The sequence below is a fragment of the Hemicordylus capensis genome, chromosome 7 (assembly GCF_027244095.1).
Source record: "Hemicordylus capensis ecotype Gifberg chromosome 7, rHemCap1.1.pri, whole genome shotgun sequence".
NCBI classification, from domain to species: domain Eukaryota; kingdom Metazoa; phylum Chordata; class Lepidosauria; order Squamata; family Cordylidae; genus Hemicordylus; species Hemicordylus capensis.
The window spans coordinates 21,230,177-21,246,463 of record NC_069663.1 but is presented as its reverse complement, the minus strand read 5'-3'; the positions used below and the strand labels follow the sequence as shown (position 1 = coordinate 21,246,463).

The 16,287-nt window shown below is 43.4% G+C and overlaps 2 protein-coding genes across 4 annotated transcripts in view; one reads left to right on the top strand and one right to left on the bottom strand.

Moving 5' to 3' along the window:
• The first annotated feature begins 388 nt into the window (after positions 1-388).
• LOC128332533 (protein qua-1-like) lies at positions 389-11,892 on the top strand. Its single transcript, XM_053266877.1, has 11 exons — positions 389-410; positions 938-964; positions 1,816-1,869; positions 2,927-2,962; positions 4,382-4,486; positions 5,572-5,601; positions 6,155-6,190; positions 6,627-6,659; positions 7,843-7,965; positions 10,508-10,548; positions 11,775-11,892. The coding sequence occupies exons 2-10, from the start codon at positions 962-964 to the stop codon at positions 10,520-10,522; spliced, it is 435 nt and encodes a 144-aa protein (XP_053122852.1). The 5' UTR covers positions 389-410; positions 938-961; the 3' UTR covers positions 10,523-10,548; positions 11,775-11,892.
• Positions 11,893-13,199: 1,307 nt separating this feature from the next.
• LOC128332432 (insoluble matrix shell protein 4-like) overlaps positions 13,200-16,287 on the bottom strand; it is a 28,872-nt gene continuing 25,784 nt past the window's right edge. For all 3 annotated transcript variants that reach the window (XM_053266700.1, XM_053266701.1, XM_053266702.1), the window contains 3 exons: positions 15,339-15,395; positions 14,163-14,187; positions 13,200-13,372 (listed from right to left, as the gene is read on the bottom strand). In XM_053266700.1, coding sequence (XP_053122675.1) covers positions 14,176-14,187; positions 15,339-15,395 — 69 coding nt within the window. In that variant the 3' untranslated portion in view covers positions 13,200-13,372; positions 14,163-14,175. The remainder of the gene's footprint in view (positions 13,373-14,162; positions 14,188-15,338; positions 15,396-16,287) is intronic.

The following is a 16,287-nucleotide window of genomic DNA, read 5'->3' as shown; positions in this document are numbered from 1 at the left end:
ACCTGTTGCTATAAAAGTCACACATCTTTGTCTAAATGTGAAAATGCAGCTGAATTTTTGAAATTTGAACCAACCAAGAGTTTGAAGGAGCTTTTTCAGATGGCAACTTTACCTCACCTTTACATTGGGAGGTTCATTGTGTGTTCACATGTTGGCCAGATTGATCCACAAGTCCGTGCAATATTTCAGACAGCACTTCACACAAGATTCAGGTTTCCCCCTCCGTATTGGAACCTAGCCCAATTTATGTCCGGGGTTAACAAAATCATCTTTTTGCGTCAGAGTATCCGTTACACCCCAAACTCACAGTAAAGCCTGCTGTCCGAAAAGCCTAAGGGATATATATATTTTAATCTGCATATTATTTTGTTATTTTCTTATAGGACGTTGTTCCTGTAGATGTGGATGTGGTGAGTATCAACAAGAGGAGTGGTCTCAGTTGTGGGCTTCTAAAGTTAAAAAGAGTATAGAATCCAAGTTCCTGGCTGCATATCATGGATCTAACTGCCTCTTACGATTGCCCCAGCCCAACCTGTTGCTACAAAAGTCACACATCTTTGTCTAAATGTGAAAATGCAGCTGAATTTTCAAAATCTGAGCCAACAAAGTGTTTGAAGGAGCTTTTTCAGATAGCGACTTTACCTCACCTTTACATTGGGAGGTTCATGGTATGTTCACAAATTGGCCAAATTTATCCCCAAGTCTGCACAATATTTCAGACAGCACTTTACACATGATTCAGGTTTCCCCCTCCATATTGGAACCTAGCCCAATTTATGTCCGGGGTTAACAAAATCATCTTTTTGCGTCAGAGTATCTGTAAAGCCCATAACCCATAGTAAAGCCTCATGGAAAACCCATGGTAAAGCTTGCTGTCTGAAAAGCCTCAGTGATATATATATTTTAATCTGCATCTTATTTTGTGATTTTCTCACAGGACATTGTTCCTGTAGATGAGGATATGGTGAGTATCCACAAGAGGAGTGGTCTGTGGGCTTCTAAATTTAACAGAAGTTGGGATTCCAAGTTCCTGGCTGCATATCGTGAATCTAACTGCCTCTTATAATTGCCCCAGCCCAACCTGTTGCTATAAAAGTCACAAATCTTTGTCCAAATGTGAACATGTAGCTGAATTTTCAAAATTTGAACCAACAAAATGTTTGAAGGATATATTCCTTAAAACTTTGCATCTTATTTTTTAATATTCATATGTTAGATATTGCCTGATATTCAAAAACTTACTTCCTCATTGACTTTTATTTATATTTTGCTACCTCCATATTTATCATTATCATTGTCATTATTATCATCATCTAAAATTTTGCTGATGTAAGGAAACATGTCTCCACATTGGTAAAACACTACACAAAAATGATCTTGCTAGTACTGTGCATGCAACTGTATCAACTGTAGCAAGATTGCTCTTTGTATTAACATTGCTTACATGAATGAAACATTTGCATCAGTAAAACACCATACAAAAAGAACCTTATTTTGGTTATGCTGTTTGATCACATTGAGGGCTTTTTGCACTGCTTTATTCATAAATTGTGTGTGTGGCAGGAAGGGATTGAAAGATGCATACAAGCAGAAATGTTCAGAACTGGAGGCTGTGGTGGCCTATGCATGCCCCAATTCCAGCATTAATTTGAAACATTCTCATAGTCAAACCAGAACTGAGGAGGATTTGATAGCATGGATAAATAAACCAGGGACACAGCAGAATATCTGAACAGGGAAGACCTTCTTATGTAGATTTCTGTTGGACCCACTTTCTCATTTGGAAGGATACATAGTAACCTCTTTTCTTTCTAGGAGTCTGCAGATGGAGGACCCCCTGGCAAAGGCAAATGTAAAGGAAAAGGAAAGGTAAGATTTTTTTTTTTGCCAGCACCACACCTGTTTTGGTAGCCATGCATGACACCTGAATTTACTATTGCAAGGTTTATCAAACTTGGGTCCATGTGCCTCAATTTCTCAAAATTGGGTCCCCAGATGTCATTGTGGAGATGTCAAGCAACTCCCTTTAGGGACATAGGAAGCTGCCATATACTGAGTCAGACCATTGGTCTATCTAGCTCACTATTGTCTTCACAGTCTGGCAGCGGCTTCTCCAGGGTTGCAGGCAGAAATCTCTTTCAGCCCTATCTTGGAGAAGCCAGGGAGGGAACATGGAATCTTCTGCTCTTCCTAGAGCGGCTCCATCCCCTAAGAAGGGGAATATCTTGCAGTGCTCACACATCAAGTCTCCCATTCAAATGCAACCAGGGCAGACCCTGCTTAGCTAAGGGGGCAAGTCATGCTTGCTACCACCAGACCAGCTCTCCTCTTCGGTCATTGTGTTTGGAGATGGTGGGAGTCATAAGAACATAGGAGCATAGGAAACTGCCTCTGCTGAGTCAAACCTGTAATCCATCTAGCTCAGTATTGTTTACACGGACTGGCAGTGGCTTCTCCATGGTTGCAGGTAGGAGTCTCTCTCATCCCTATCTAGAGATGCCAGGGAGATGCCAGATGCTCTTCCCAGAGTGGCCCCATCCCCTGAGGGGAATATCTTACAGTGAGCATCTTACAGTGCTCATCCATGTATCCCATTCAAATGCAAACCAGGGCAGACCCTGCTTAGCAAAGGTGACAAAGCAAAGGTGCTACCACAAGACAAGCTTGTGGATCTAACATCTAGGATGATCTAACATCAAGGGATCCAAGTATGAGATTCCCATCCAATTATATTTCACTAGGGCCACCCCTTGCTTTCCTAAAGTTCTCCCCTATTTCACCCTTGTCCTTGATGTAAGTATTATATATGCTATGTTCTGCTTGGAAATCTCAGACCCCATGTCCAGGGGTTCAGTATCATGCTGCTCCATCCCTCCTTATCAAATGGTGTCCCTGCAACATACTAATCTGTGGGCTTTTTGTATAGGGACGAGGTCATTGGAAAGGAAAGGAACACAATGAGGTATGTAGTAAAATTCACTGTGGTTTTTAGAGCATATCCAGCCTTGGCAAAAAACAACAACAACAACCCTGAAGTGGTTACCATCCACTAAAACACATAAAGCCTGCCTGTCCACACCTAAATATGCTGGTAGTTTCTGCAACATAAATGGACTGATGTGTGTTTTTTAAAAACATAGCACCAAAGTCTTCTTGCAGTCTACAAAAGCTTTACTGTCTGCTCATCTGGAGTCTAGTTTGTTTGTTTGATTGTTTGTTTATTACAGCTATATACTGCCTCATACCAACATCTCATGGCAGTTTACAAAATAAACCATAAAAGCAGAGTTAAAATCAAATGTTAAAACAGTTCAAAATCTAAAACGATAATTGATAACAGCAGAGCAATAAAAACCAACTCACAGCTGATGAAAGTGTTGGTGAAATAAATATGGCTACTTGAGTGCTCTTGAGCTTGTTCCAGTGCCTCAAGCTGCCTATAGAAAAAGCCCGGCCCTGAGTTGTTGCCAGGCGAGCTGGGAGCAGCCGCAGTGGGCTTATTAAGATCTCTCAAAGATCTTCATAAGTGGAGGAGTTTGTGAAACAGAAGGCACTCTCTATACCCAAGCCATTTAGGGCTGTATAGGTAATCAACAGAACTTTATATTTTGCCTAGAAATATATGGGCCGCCAGTGTAATGCTTTTAAGAGAGGAGTAATATTGTCTTTTTTGGTTGCCCCAGAGACTAATCTGGCTGCTGCACTTTAGGAACATAGGAACATAGGAAGCTGCCATATACTGAGTCAGACCATTGGCCTATCTTGCTCAGTATTGTCTTCACAGACTGGCAGCGGCTTCTCCAAGGTTGCAGGCAGGAATCTCTCTCAGCCCTGTCTTGGAGATGCTGCCAGGGAGGGAACTTGGAACCTTCTGCTCTTCCCAGAGTGGCTCCATCCCCTGAGGGGAATATCTTACAATGCTTACACTTCTAGTCTCCCATTCATATGCAACCAGGGCAGACCCTGCTTAGCTAAGGGGACAAGTCATGCTTGCTACCACAAGACCAGCTCTCCTCACTTTGTACCAATTGCCATAGGCAATCGAGCATAGTGGCTGCTTACAGGTCAGGGGAAGGCTCAAGGACAAGGGCCATAGCCCAATGGCAGAACACATACTTTACATGAAGAATGTTCCAGGTTAAGTAGAAAAGATGTGATAGCATGTGATGGGAAAGTCCACCTCCTTCTTGTACTAGATTTCAGGAAGCAGGGCAGGGCAAACTAGAGGGATAGTTAAGGAAGAGAGCAGGGAATATCCTCTCGTTCCTATTTCTCTCTGCTGGATTGTATTTGATATTTGATCGAAATAAACATTGATTGATTTCTGCTGGATACACTCTGTATCTCATAAGCAACACAGTAACAGGTCTTTGCTTTCTAGGATGAGATGGTAGATGGTGAATTTGGTGGGAAAGGACACGGAAAAGGACACGGAAAAAGACACGGAAAAGGACATGGAAAAGGACATGGAAAAGGAAAAGGCCTAGTAAGTCTAAGTTCACAAGAATCCAGCCAGTAGTGGCCTGTGTGGGGGCCACTGAAGAGGCAATGAGAGGCACCTTTAAGCACAAATTTGAAGGTGCTTATTTTCACTCTGACTGCACCTGCAATCTGCTCTGAGCAGCAGTGTGTCGCCAAGAACTCCCTGTGACAGAGGATCAGCCCTGCCACTCACCTAGCTACCGGCGGAGGATCAACTCCATGGAAGCCAGGTACACCGCCCAGCTTCAGGGAGCGCTGGGTGGCATGCTGCTGTTTGGAGCAGCTTTTCAGGAGCAGTCGGGGTGGAGGTAAGTGCCTACAAATTTATGCTTAAAGGTGCCTCTTGGGGGCACATGCACCAGCTGCTACGGCAAGAATCACCCTTTTTTGTTAGCACTCCATCTCATATCTGCTTTTCTGGTTTGGGCTCTGCTCTGCTTGCCCACCACTTCAACCTATCTGACAGCCTCTTGTTGCTTTCACAACTGTGGCTAAAAGCCCCCATTTAAGACCAGATCCTGTTTATTCTGCAAGACATCCTACAGCCTCTTGCTTTCCTAAAGTTTTCACCATCTTTCCCATAACCAGACAATGCTTCACATGGGCAAACATATTGCACTAGTGCAAGGATGTTGTGCTAGCTAGTTCTACTATGTTAGGAGCTTGCATTACACAATAGTGTTGCACTAGCGCAACAGAGTGCAATTTCACAAGACCTGCAACCTGTGGTAGAAGGTTCGGCTATCTTTGTTGTGCTAGCAACAAAAGAGATGGCACATTTCAACTCTGAGCATCCACACAGTTATGTAACCTTCTCATGCTTGTTCCACTCGTGCAACATTAATCTAGCTGTATACTAATATGATGATGATGCTGTTAATGCTGCTGCTGAAGAAGAAGAAGATTCGTTCTCCTTGGAAATAATGGTTCATCAGCATGACAGTTCAGACCCAGCTATTCTTTATCCAGCCCCCAAATACTCATACCATCAAATAATATTTCATAATAATACATTTGCAATAAATATTTTTGTAACAAAAATAATACAATTTTGTAACGAAACCAACGCAGAACATTTTTGTCTTATAGGGCCCTGTGTTACCTGACGGTGAAGTTGTGGTAAGCTCTTCTAAAAGAAGTGGTTAAGGTCACTCTAGGATGATGGGAAAGCCACTTAATGGCACAGCAGGGAAATGACTTGCCTAGCAAGCTGAGGTTGCTGATTTGAATCCCTGCTGGTGTGTTTCCCAGACTATGGGAAAGGTCTATATCGGGTAGCACCGATAAAGGAAGATGCTGAAAGGCATCATCTAATATGGCACAGGAGCTGGCAATGGTAAACCCCTCCTAGATTCTACCAAAGACAACCACAGGGCTCTGTGGTCACCAGGAGTCAGCACACTTTACCTTTACTTTAGGATGGTGGAGTTCCCTCAGCAACCCATCAAGGAGTGCTCTCACAACATAGTTATGAATACAGCAGTAACCTACTTACTTCTCTGAATGGCTGAGATATTCCTGAGCCTAGCATCTGTACTCCAATCTACAGTGAAGGAACTAGGGGTATAGCAAGGTTGGAGTGGGCCCTGGGACAAAAGTGAAGCTGGGCAATTAGATAAATAGCTGGAAGTAAGTCATGAAAATAATTTGCCTTTTCCTGACTTTCTCATAGGAATTGAGCCCTCCCGATAATATGGGTGTGAGTGTGGTGAGTATCAACAAGAGAACTGGTGGAATGCCATCTGGGCCTCTAAACTTATCACAAACTGGGATTCTATCATGGATCCACATATGCATGCTGTCATTGCTCCAGACTAACTTATATATGAGAGTGGAGAGAACAGTAATGAAACATTGTACAAATTAGCAAATGCAATTGCACATTCAAAGTCTAGGGCAGTCAAAAGCTTTGGTGGTCTAATTGAGACTGATTTGGCCCAGTTGGACCTGATTTGGCCCAAAGTGAATGGAAGTCCAGTTCAGGCCACATTGAGTTGAACTGGGGACGATTTAATTTAGCCCCAGTTTTGAAGCCAATCAAATTTTGAGACCAATTAAATCAACAAATCACAACATGAACCTTGTGATGGAGAATAGAAAAACAGGTGTCTATAATTCCTTTTTAATATTTTTTTCTTCCACAGGACGCTCTACCAGTTTTGAAGAAAAGAGCTCTTGTGAGTATCAGCAGCTGAAATTAGCAGCGTGGAGCCTTGCCTCCTAAGGAAGATGTTTCAGGCCCCTCATCATCTTGGTTGCCCTCATTTGTACCTTTTCCAGTTCTATATAGTCCTTCTTAAGATACAGTGACCAGAACTGTACACGGTACTCCAAATGTGGTCACACCATAGGCTGCACACTGAGTCGACACTTTCAATGAGCTGTCCACCACCACCCCAAGATCTCTCTCCTGGTCAATCACTGATAGCCCAGAGCCAACAATCTGTATGTGAAGTCGGGGATTGTTGCCCCAATATGCATCACTTTGCACTTGCTTACATTGAACTACATTTGCCATTTTTAGGGAGAACCTTTGGAGTTCCTCACAATGTGTTTGCGTGGTCAGTATTGTGATGCTGACCATGCAAATGGCACCCGCTCATGCACAGACGCCATGAGCGTGTTGGTGTCGTGTGGGGGTCCTTGGGCCAAGTGCAGCAGGAAGCTGCATGTGGTGACAGAGAGCAGGTAAGGACCTGCTCTCCTTTTTTTTAAAAAAAGATCCCACTCCTCACTCCCCTCCCCATGGCACCAAACCTGTGCATGGACCTCAGTTCATGACTATCTATAAAAGAAACAAGAAAGGAACAGAATGTGGGCTGTACCAGATTTAGAGACAAGCTATACATGCTATGGATTAAGGGCTCACGTTATGAGAGTCCCCAAATTACTACATTTCAAATTTTACTTAATTGGTTTTAAACAGTCCTGCTCAGCTTTGATCCTCTTGCAGATATTTGCCTACAACTCCCATAATCACTGGCTATTGGCCACTGTGACTAGGGATTATGGGAGCTGTAGTCCCAAAACAGCTCGTGGGCCAATGTTGGCCTGGTTTAAAATAATGGTGATTGGGGAAAGACTCAAACAAATAACAATTATTTTTAGACATGAACCGATTATTAATTTTTCATTGCATTTTGGCCAAGTATATTTGTAAGAATAAAGCTTTCTATTTCTATTTTCTTTTTGGTAGATTTTTTTTTTAATGCCCTGGGGTCTTTTAGGTTTGACATAGCTTATGTCAAAATCCAGTCCTGAACAGGGGGAACACTCTATTTACTATTATATTACTTTCAGCAGGCCAGGACCCATTTTCCCTTTCACAAGATTGAACAGTAATAACTCTTTCTTTCCTAGGATGATGGAGAAGAAGAAGAAGTAGAAGTTCCCAGTGGAAATGGAAAAGGGAAAGGGAAAGGGAAAGGGAAAGGAAAAGGAAAGGGCAAAGGAAAGGGCAAAGGGAAAGGAAAGGGAGGCCAGGTAAGGCTAAGTTTTTTGTTTGTTTGTTTGTTTATTTATTTATTTAATTTATACCCCACCCAAACCTATGTCTCTGGGTTCACAAGGATCAACCCTTTTTGTTACCCCTTCACTCCAAACCTGAATTTCCAGTCTGGACTCTGCTCTAGTTGACAATCAGTTCAACACTTAGGACAGCCCCCATATTGCTGTTACATCTGTGGCTAATATTCCCATTTAAGTCTGGATCCTGTTTATTTTGCAAGGTATCCAGCAATCTCTTGCTTTCCTAAAGTGTTCCTCATCTTTCCCTGTTGTTGTTGTTGTTGTTGTTGTTGATTTTCCACTTGGGAATGTCAGACCCAAAATTTAGGGTTTCAGTCTGAAGCTGTGCTATGTGTCATTCTCTAATTCCAGTATCAGTCTGTCTCTTTGCATTATACTAGCCGGCCCGGTTGCTTTTCTGTGTAGTGAGGTCGCTCACTACACCGAAACAGGGAAGCAGCAACAGTAGTAGTAAGCTAAGCAGTAGGGCTGTGCACACACAGTGAGGCTGTTCTCATGCTCAGCCGCACCCAGGCTAGGGAAGCCCAACCTGGGTTAGGCTGCATGCAAGAACCCACCGGGATTGGGTCCCCAGCCTGGCTTTTAATCAGGGTTAAAGGAGTGAGCGCTCCCTTAATCCAGGCTCCATGGCTGTGCGTCTCGTTGGGCTGCACGTAGCCCAAGGAGACACAGAGATGGGCTCCTAGAGTGCCTGCCCCTTGCAGGAATCCCCCAATGCACTATGCTCAGTGCAAGGTGCATTGTGGGATACCCAGAGGCCGGGATGCATCATCCGGTGCTCCCGCTGCTTGGTGTATCACAGCTCATGTGGGAGTGTGATCCACCCTCCCAGCAATGTTTGAGGGGCCATCTGGGGGGAAGGTAAGATTTCAGAGCCTTTCCCCCACATCCTCTTGCCTACCCAAACTGTCATGTGAATACCTTCAGTCAGCACTTGGGGAGGAGATGAGTCCTACCCATGCTCGGGAATGGTGTGTGCTCTCATTGACTAATTGTGTGTGAGGAAAAAGCAAGGCAGGGGTGGGGAAAGTGATCATCTGCTATGTGGAAGGCGGGCAGAAGGGATCTGTCCTACCCAGCAGCTGTAACAACTTCTTTTGTGAGATAGGAGGGGAAACCCTCCTCCACAACGGCCACATTTATTTAATTTTATTTATTTATTTATTTATTTAACATATTCGTTCGTACCGCCCACTGCCAAAGTCTCTAGGTGGTTTACAGCAATAAAACAAACCAAGAAGTTTGAAAACAAAACATTCAAAAATCCAAACTAAAATACCCATAGAACTACCAAATAGCTAAAAAGCCGGACTGAAGAGATACGTCTTCAGTTGTTTCCTAAACAATTGACGAACCCTGCTAACTTGGCAAAGAGGCACCTTTTTAACGTGGTGGTTGTCTTTTATTTAGCAGGGAGAGAGTAACTGGCCCTATCCACCCCCAGCACAGTAGCTCCAGTGACTGTTGCTGGTGTATGTCTTATGTTTCTTTTTAGATTGTGAGCCCTTTGGGGACAGGGACCCTTCTTATTTATTTATTATTTCTCTGTGTAAACTGCCCTGAGCCTTTTTGGAAGGGTGGTATAGAAATCAGATCAGATCAAATCAATCAATCAATCAATAATAAATGCCAACAGGGATGGAGCAGCTCTAATCTCAGTGGGAAGTGCATTCTACAGCTATTGGGCAACTACAGAGAAGGCTCACCTTTGGGTTGCCACCGGACAAGCTGGCGGCACCCTCAGACGAACCTCCCCTGAAGATCTGAATAGGTGGTGGGGTTCATATCAAAGAAGGCATTTTCTTAAATAGTTTTAAGCCTATTTAAGAGAACTCCTTCTCTTAGCAGACTATCACTTCCTCCCCACTCACACACAATTGGTAAACTCACAGCTCCCAAACTCGGATAGGATCCGTCTCCTATCCCAGTACTGAGTGTGTGGACAGCCCTAGTCGGTAATAAGCATCAGTGAGATCAGTAGTAGAATTCACTTGGATTTGATAATGATCTGCAGTAATTAGTAATTACCAGTCATTTTAAAAATGGTAGTCTAAACACCCTTAAGTATGTTGGTCATTTGACTCATTTGGAGCAGATCAATGGCCTGAAAGAAAGAACCAAATCTTTCTTCCAGTCTTCAAATGTTTTTCTGTATGTCTGGCCTTTGCTAAATTTTGCCGTTTGGACTCCATTGCTCCATTTTGATACATAGTTTGACGATTTTATCATCTACGTGTTGTATTCATTTCCATTATGCTGTCCTACTGCTTCTTGTTGAGAATACAATTGTTCTATCCATATTCATAAACTGATCTATTCTGAATATATTTTCTACAATAGTAATACCCTATCATATTGTGTTTATTGTTTTCTTCCTCATCGGACAGTTTGGTGAGGGATTGTTTTGGTTCTCTTTGTGGTATATTTCTTGAATGTCAACATTTGCTGACCAGGTACGAGGAGTAAGATGTAATTAATCCTGTGCTCTTTCTAACAGGCGGCAGACGAATAGGAAGGAGCAAGAAAGACTACCAATTGGTAAGTTCTGTAGAACAGAAAATAAGCTGTGAGCATCAAGTAAGCTCCCCACAAAGTGGGAGGCAGTACCCCGGAGTATTCTTGAACACAAAGGTGAGGGCAGAGGCATCACATTATCCTAAAAAAAAGGAAGCCACCAGCATGGTCACATCATCCACCCATCCTGCACTGCTAAGGGGGCTCACAGAGGCAAGTGAATGAGGGCTCCCATATATGATGTTTTTGGTTAATCCATTCCTTGATCCAGGCTGGCTTTTGAATCAGGCTTTAGTTACTTGTATTCCACCCCTGGAGTAGAGGCAGGGCTAACAAATAGGGATGTGCACTAATTGATTTTTTTCAATTCAATTTGTGCCCGAATCGAATCACCCCTGATTTGTTTTGTGTCCGAACCTGTCCCTCTCGAATCACCCTAGATTCAATTTGGATTTGATTCAATTCAATTTGGATTCAGATTGATTCGGACCACTTATAAAGGTCTTAGGGGCACCAGATTTGGGGGGTGGGTAGGTACCTATGGGTGCCACCTACCACCCAAACGTTAAGGCAGTGGGCCACTTGGTTGATTTTTAATTATTTAATTTAGGTTTTACTGATTTTGTATATTTTTGCCATAGGAAATAATGAGGATTCAAAGTTGCCCTATCCTAACCCAAAGATGGATCCCCAGCTTTAATTAAAAATAAAAACAAAAGCTTACCTCTAGTCCTTGTAGAAGTGGAGTTATGGAGAAAAATGTTTGGCCACTATTTTTCAAGTGTTTGGATTCTTTGGTGTCTAATAAGTTTTCCTCATAATGAATCCCTATGAGGATTCATTACACGCCTTAATTTCTTCTGTTCATTTTGACTGTCATTGTACAGTGCCAACTGTCAACTGCCATGTGCCAACCACAAACCCCACCTGCTCGTCAGTGGGGATATCGATTTGTGCACATCCCTAGTGAATAGCTAAATGATGGCAAATGTTTTTAATTCCAGATTGATCTGGAATGCCCCCAAATAAATGTTTCTCTGCATTTCACATGTACACTACTGAATGCAGATATTTAAGTGACTTTCAAAATTCAAAGATTTAGCTCTTGGTTTCCAGGCATTCACAAAATGTGTGTAGGACTGTGAATATTTGTAGCTGTGTGACAGAATTCATCACATTTTGCGCATACACTATATGCCTTCGTATTTGTTTATATTCATCTTAATTTGCTCTTCTTTTCTTCTTTCCAGCATTCACCTAAATTCCTCTGAAGCTAATTAGACATGACAGATTTATGAAATAACCAGAACTTGGTGTGCGGTCAGGTGACAGTTGCCTTCTAGTGAATGCTTTTGATTTTCTAATAGAACAGACTACTCTTTGCTGTGATCGAGAAAGCTGCATGTCAGTAAAAATAATTAAGCAATTCTTGTCATTTTGTATTTACAAGGAGTGGCTTTAGCATGGTTTTGCACTACAGTCAACACACACACACACACACACACACACACACACACACACACACACACTTAAAACACACTGGAAGAAAAAGGAACCATCTGCCTTCCAGTTTACAACTTGTATGACTGGTTGTGTCTGTGTACATGGCAGTGTGCACTACAATCATGCTGGCCTATATAAAGACTGGTGTTGTGCTAACCTAAGGAAGTAGCTGAATGGTGTTGTACAAAGAAAGTGACGTGTTCCAGATTAGTTCTTGCACTAGTAGGAGCCATTGACTAGGGGATGTGTCCGTAGCTCAGTGGTAGAGCATCTGTTTTGCACGCAGAAGGTCCCAGGTTCGCTCCCTGGCATCTCCGGATAGGACTGGGAAAGACCCCTGAGCCTGAAACCTTGAAGAAGCTGCAGCCATTCAGAACCAACAAACATGAGATAGATAGAACAATGGTCAGACTCAATAGAAGGCAGCTTCCTCCTGTGTTCGTATGACTCATTGCACAACTTGTTGCACTTGTATATGTCCCAGAGAAAGTCTTCCAGAAGGGGCTGCAAAACATTAGAAATACAGAAGCTACCTTACACCGAGTCGGACTGATTCAGACTATTCGCCCATCTAGCTCAGTATCATTTACACGATATCGTTTACACGACCGGCAGTGGCTCTCCAAGGTTACAGGCAGAAGTCTCTCCCAGCCCTATCTTGGAGATGCCAGGGAGGGAATCTGAGACCTTCTCAAGGTCTCAGATGCAAGCATGCAGATTCAAGCATGCAGATGCTCTTCCACTGAGCTTTGGCCCCATCCCCAAAGTGGACTATCTTACAGGACTTACATGTAGCCTCCCATCCAAATGCAGACTCTGCTTAGCAAAGGGACCCTTTGATGCTTGTTGCCACAAGACCAGTTCTCCTCCCCTCACATTCTGTTACCTTCTCACACTATACCAACCCAACGCTAATCTGGATGTAAACCACCATCTTCAACTCTGGACAAACTGTTGTCTGTTTCCACCTGGGAAGCCTGAACTTATACGTGTTTCTTCAAAAACAACTCCTACTGATTCTCAGATCGGTGGGTTTTCTGGCACAAGGACAATATCATGGGTAGGCATCTACCATCTCTGCCCAGCATTCACTGCATATTCAATGCTCTTGCAACATCTGGAGCATCTCTTCAGAGCAATTAAACCAGCGAGTGACAAGGAGAGAAGCTGAATTGAGAAGTCAGGTTGCTTTATTTGCAAATGGGACTTATGGGGGACATCAGAAGCAGTGAAAGGCTCATCTCCTATAGATATCATTCAAGAGGGAACGGATTTCATAAAGTGGAGAATAGCAGGGTAGAGGACATCTGGACTTTCTTTGCAGTAGGTTTCTGGCTGTCGAATACTGTCAAAGAATAAAAGAAAAATGGGGAAGAATTCAAACAGGGAGCACCCCAAGAGGGGATTATTAATATTTGGGAAGCATTCATATACAAGTAGGGATGACACTGAGATTTCAACAAAAGTAAAATTCAAAGCACATGTCAGTGTTCCTCCCAAGGAGAGACATCTGAGAATGTTCAAGGAATCACAAACACATTTCAGTAACAAAAAAGCTTCTCAGGAGCTTTCTGCCTAACTTTATGAGCCTGCTATTGGTCCATCTAGTTTGGTTTTCTTGACACTGATTCATGCCAGCAGATCTGCAGGCTTTCAGACAGGGGTCTTTCTAAACCCTGGGTGCAGACGCCCGAGATTAAACATGGACCTTTTGTATGAATGTGGGAGCTCTAACATTCAGTTGTGACATACCAACCCATTTCTTCCCTCATTAGCCAGGACTGTGGACAGTAACTCAGATGTATTGTCTGTATGTTAGACGAAGACAAATTTCTGGAGTATAGACATACCAACATTTCTTAACAGTGAGAGTTAAAAGGGACCACCAGATTCTAAGGGTGTGCAGAACTGGTTCAAACCTGGTTCAGTTCAAACTGTCCCAGTTCAACCGGTTCAAGCTTGAACTGAAACACCCACCCCCCAAGAGGGTGTTTAGTGCACACTCTACTAGATTCAGAGAGAATACCTGTTGAGAGCAATAGTGGAGAAAAACAGTGACTCAGTGCAACATGACAAGAGCTTTATGAATTGTAGAGCAAATAGAGGGGTCCAAAGTGGTGGTTTCTAATACTCACCCAGATATGGGGTTCACTTGCCATTCTGCAATACAAAGAAACAACATTAAGAACATAAGAACAGTGCTTCTGGATCAGACACAAGACCCATCTAGTCTAGCATTCTGTTTCACACCAGATGCCCACCAGATGCCTCTGAGAAGCTCACAGGCCAGAGGTGAAGGCATGCCCTCTCTCCTGCTATTGCTCCCCTGCAACTGGTATTGGGAGGCATTGTCCCCCTGAGGCTGGAGATGGCCCACAGACACCAGATTAGTAACCATTGATAGACCTGTCCACCATGAATCTGTCTAAGCCACTTTTAAAGCCATCCAAGCTGGTGGCCATCACCACATCCCATGGCAAAGAATTCCGCAGATTAATTATGTGCTGTGTGAAAAAGTACTTCCTCTTGTTGGTCCTAAATTTCCCGACCTTCAGTTTCATGGGGTGGCCCCTGGTTCTAGTGTTGTGAGAGAGGAGAAAAATTTCTCTCTGTCCACCCTCTCCACTCCATGCATAATTTTATACATTTAGTTCATGTCTCCCCTTAGTCGCCTCTTTTCCAAGGTAAAGAGCCCCAGATGCTGTAGCCTAGCCTCATAAGGAAGGCATAACATCATCCCTGCGCAGCCACAGCTGTTTCTAACTGATCTAAATCTGTGATTTCAGAGCTGTAGGCTAATGCAATCCCTCTTGCAGATGCTTAAGCATTATGAAACTGAGACTTCATCATGGCACTTTATAGGAGTCAGGAAAGTTCTAGGATAAAAGTTTTAATAATAAATAAATAAAATAAATACAGAGAATCCAAGAATGATTGTACAGGATAAGTAGAACATCTGCATGCCCCAGCAAAGCTGCTGATCTCAGCTGCCATTTTGATAATATCCCAGACGACCTGGCAACAATATATTCTGCCCCGTGTCAGGAAAAGCTGACCACTTCAGAGATCATCAGGCTGTACAGTGGGGTCTGTTTACTGCTGAGTGTTACGTGCAGCAGTAAAGGAAAGGACAAGTTATATGTAGGCTTGGGATGCCCAGAAACCTCTCTAGCATGTCCACCAAGGGGCTTTCAAGTGTCCATTGACTAGCCTGCTTCATTCATACCCAACTGCCAAACCAACTTAAGGGGATGGTCTACTGAGCTGGTGAATAATCGGGAGGGTGCAATTTGCAGGTCTCTGGTACGTACGCCATTGTTGCTGAAGCTGCCGGAGCCAGCCTTGTTCCCATTGAAGCTGTTAGCATTCTAGAAAAAGGGCATAAAAGGGGATGTGAGGGCTCTGTGGCTTCCTGAGTGGCAGCAAGTTTCAGCAGCAGCTTTTTACTGGGCCAGTTTCCCTAGAGAAGCTTTGCTGATATAAGGCATTATTGCAATAAATATTTGTAAATAAGTGCCTTTAGTTGTATCATTGGGAATGCTTCATCATCCAGTTACTGCCCCCACCCTAGTGAAAAACTGGCCCTTGCTGAAACTTTATAGGACTCCTCTGAGGACAGAAGCCCTATTTCATGTTGAATCTGGCAGGACAAGAATCTGAACACAGGCAGATTAGTTCAAACTGCCTCAGATGGAAGATGGAAACCCCAACAGGAGAATTCTGGGGAGCTGGGGAGGAGGATCCTATGGGTACCTGTGCTGCTGTGTGGGGTAGGCTGCCACTAAAGCATCCTCCAATAAATCCACCCATCTCCATGGGTCCTAAATTGAATACATCTCCACAAGGAATCAAACCAGTAAGCAACATCCCAAGCAACATTGATTCATAGTAAAAATGCCGAACCACATTTCCCACCCAGAAGGAACACCCAGGGTAGCTTCCTGTTAGCTGAGTTTGCCCTGAATACTCTTTTTCACATTTTATCATTAGAACCCAAGGAGTGTGCAGGAATAATATTAGAGTGCAGTGTCAGAATAGATCGGTTTCATCCACTGGATGATGCTCACGCCAGGTCCCCACCAGGGGTATTGTGAAAAAGGATACAAAACAAAGCAGAAGTTAAAAGCGCTATCAATTGCCATCATCCATATTGCTAGTGTTAGGGGCTTAGCTAGAGGATAGGGGCCCTGTTTTTGCCCCTCTCCCTGGCGGCTGCTCTGAGTGAGGGAGATAATGAAGAAAATAGGGAGGTGGTGGAGT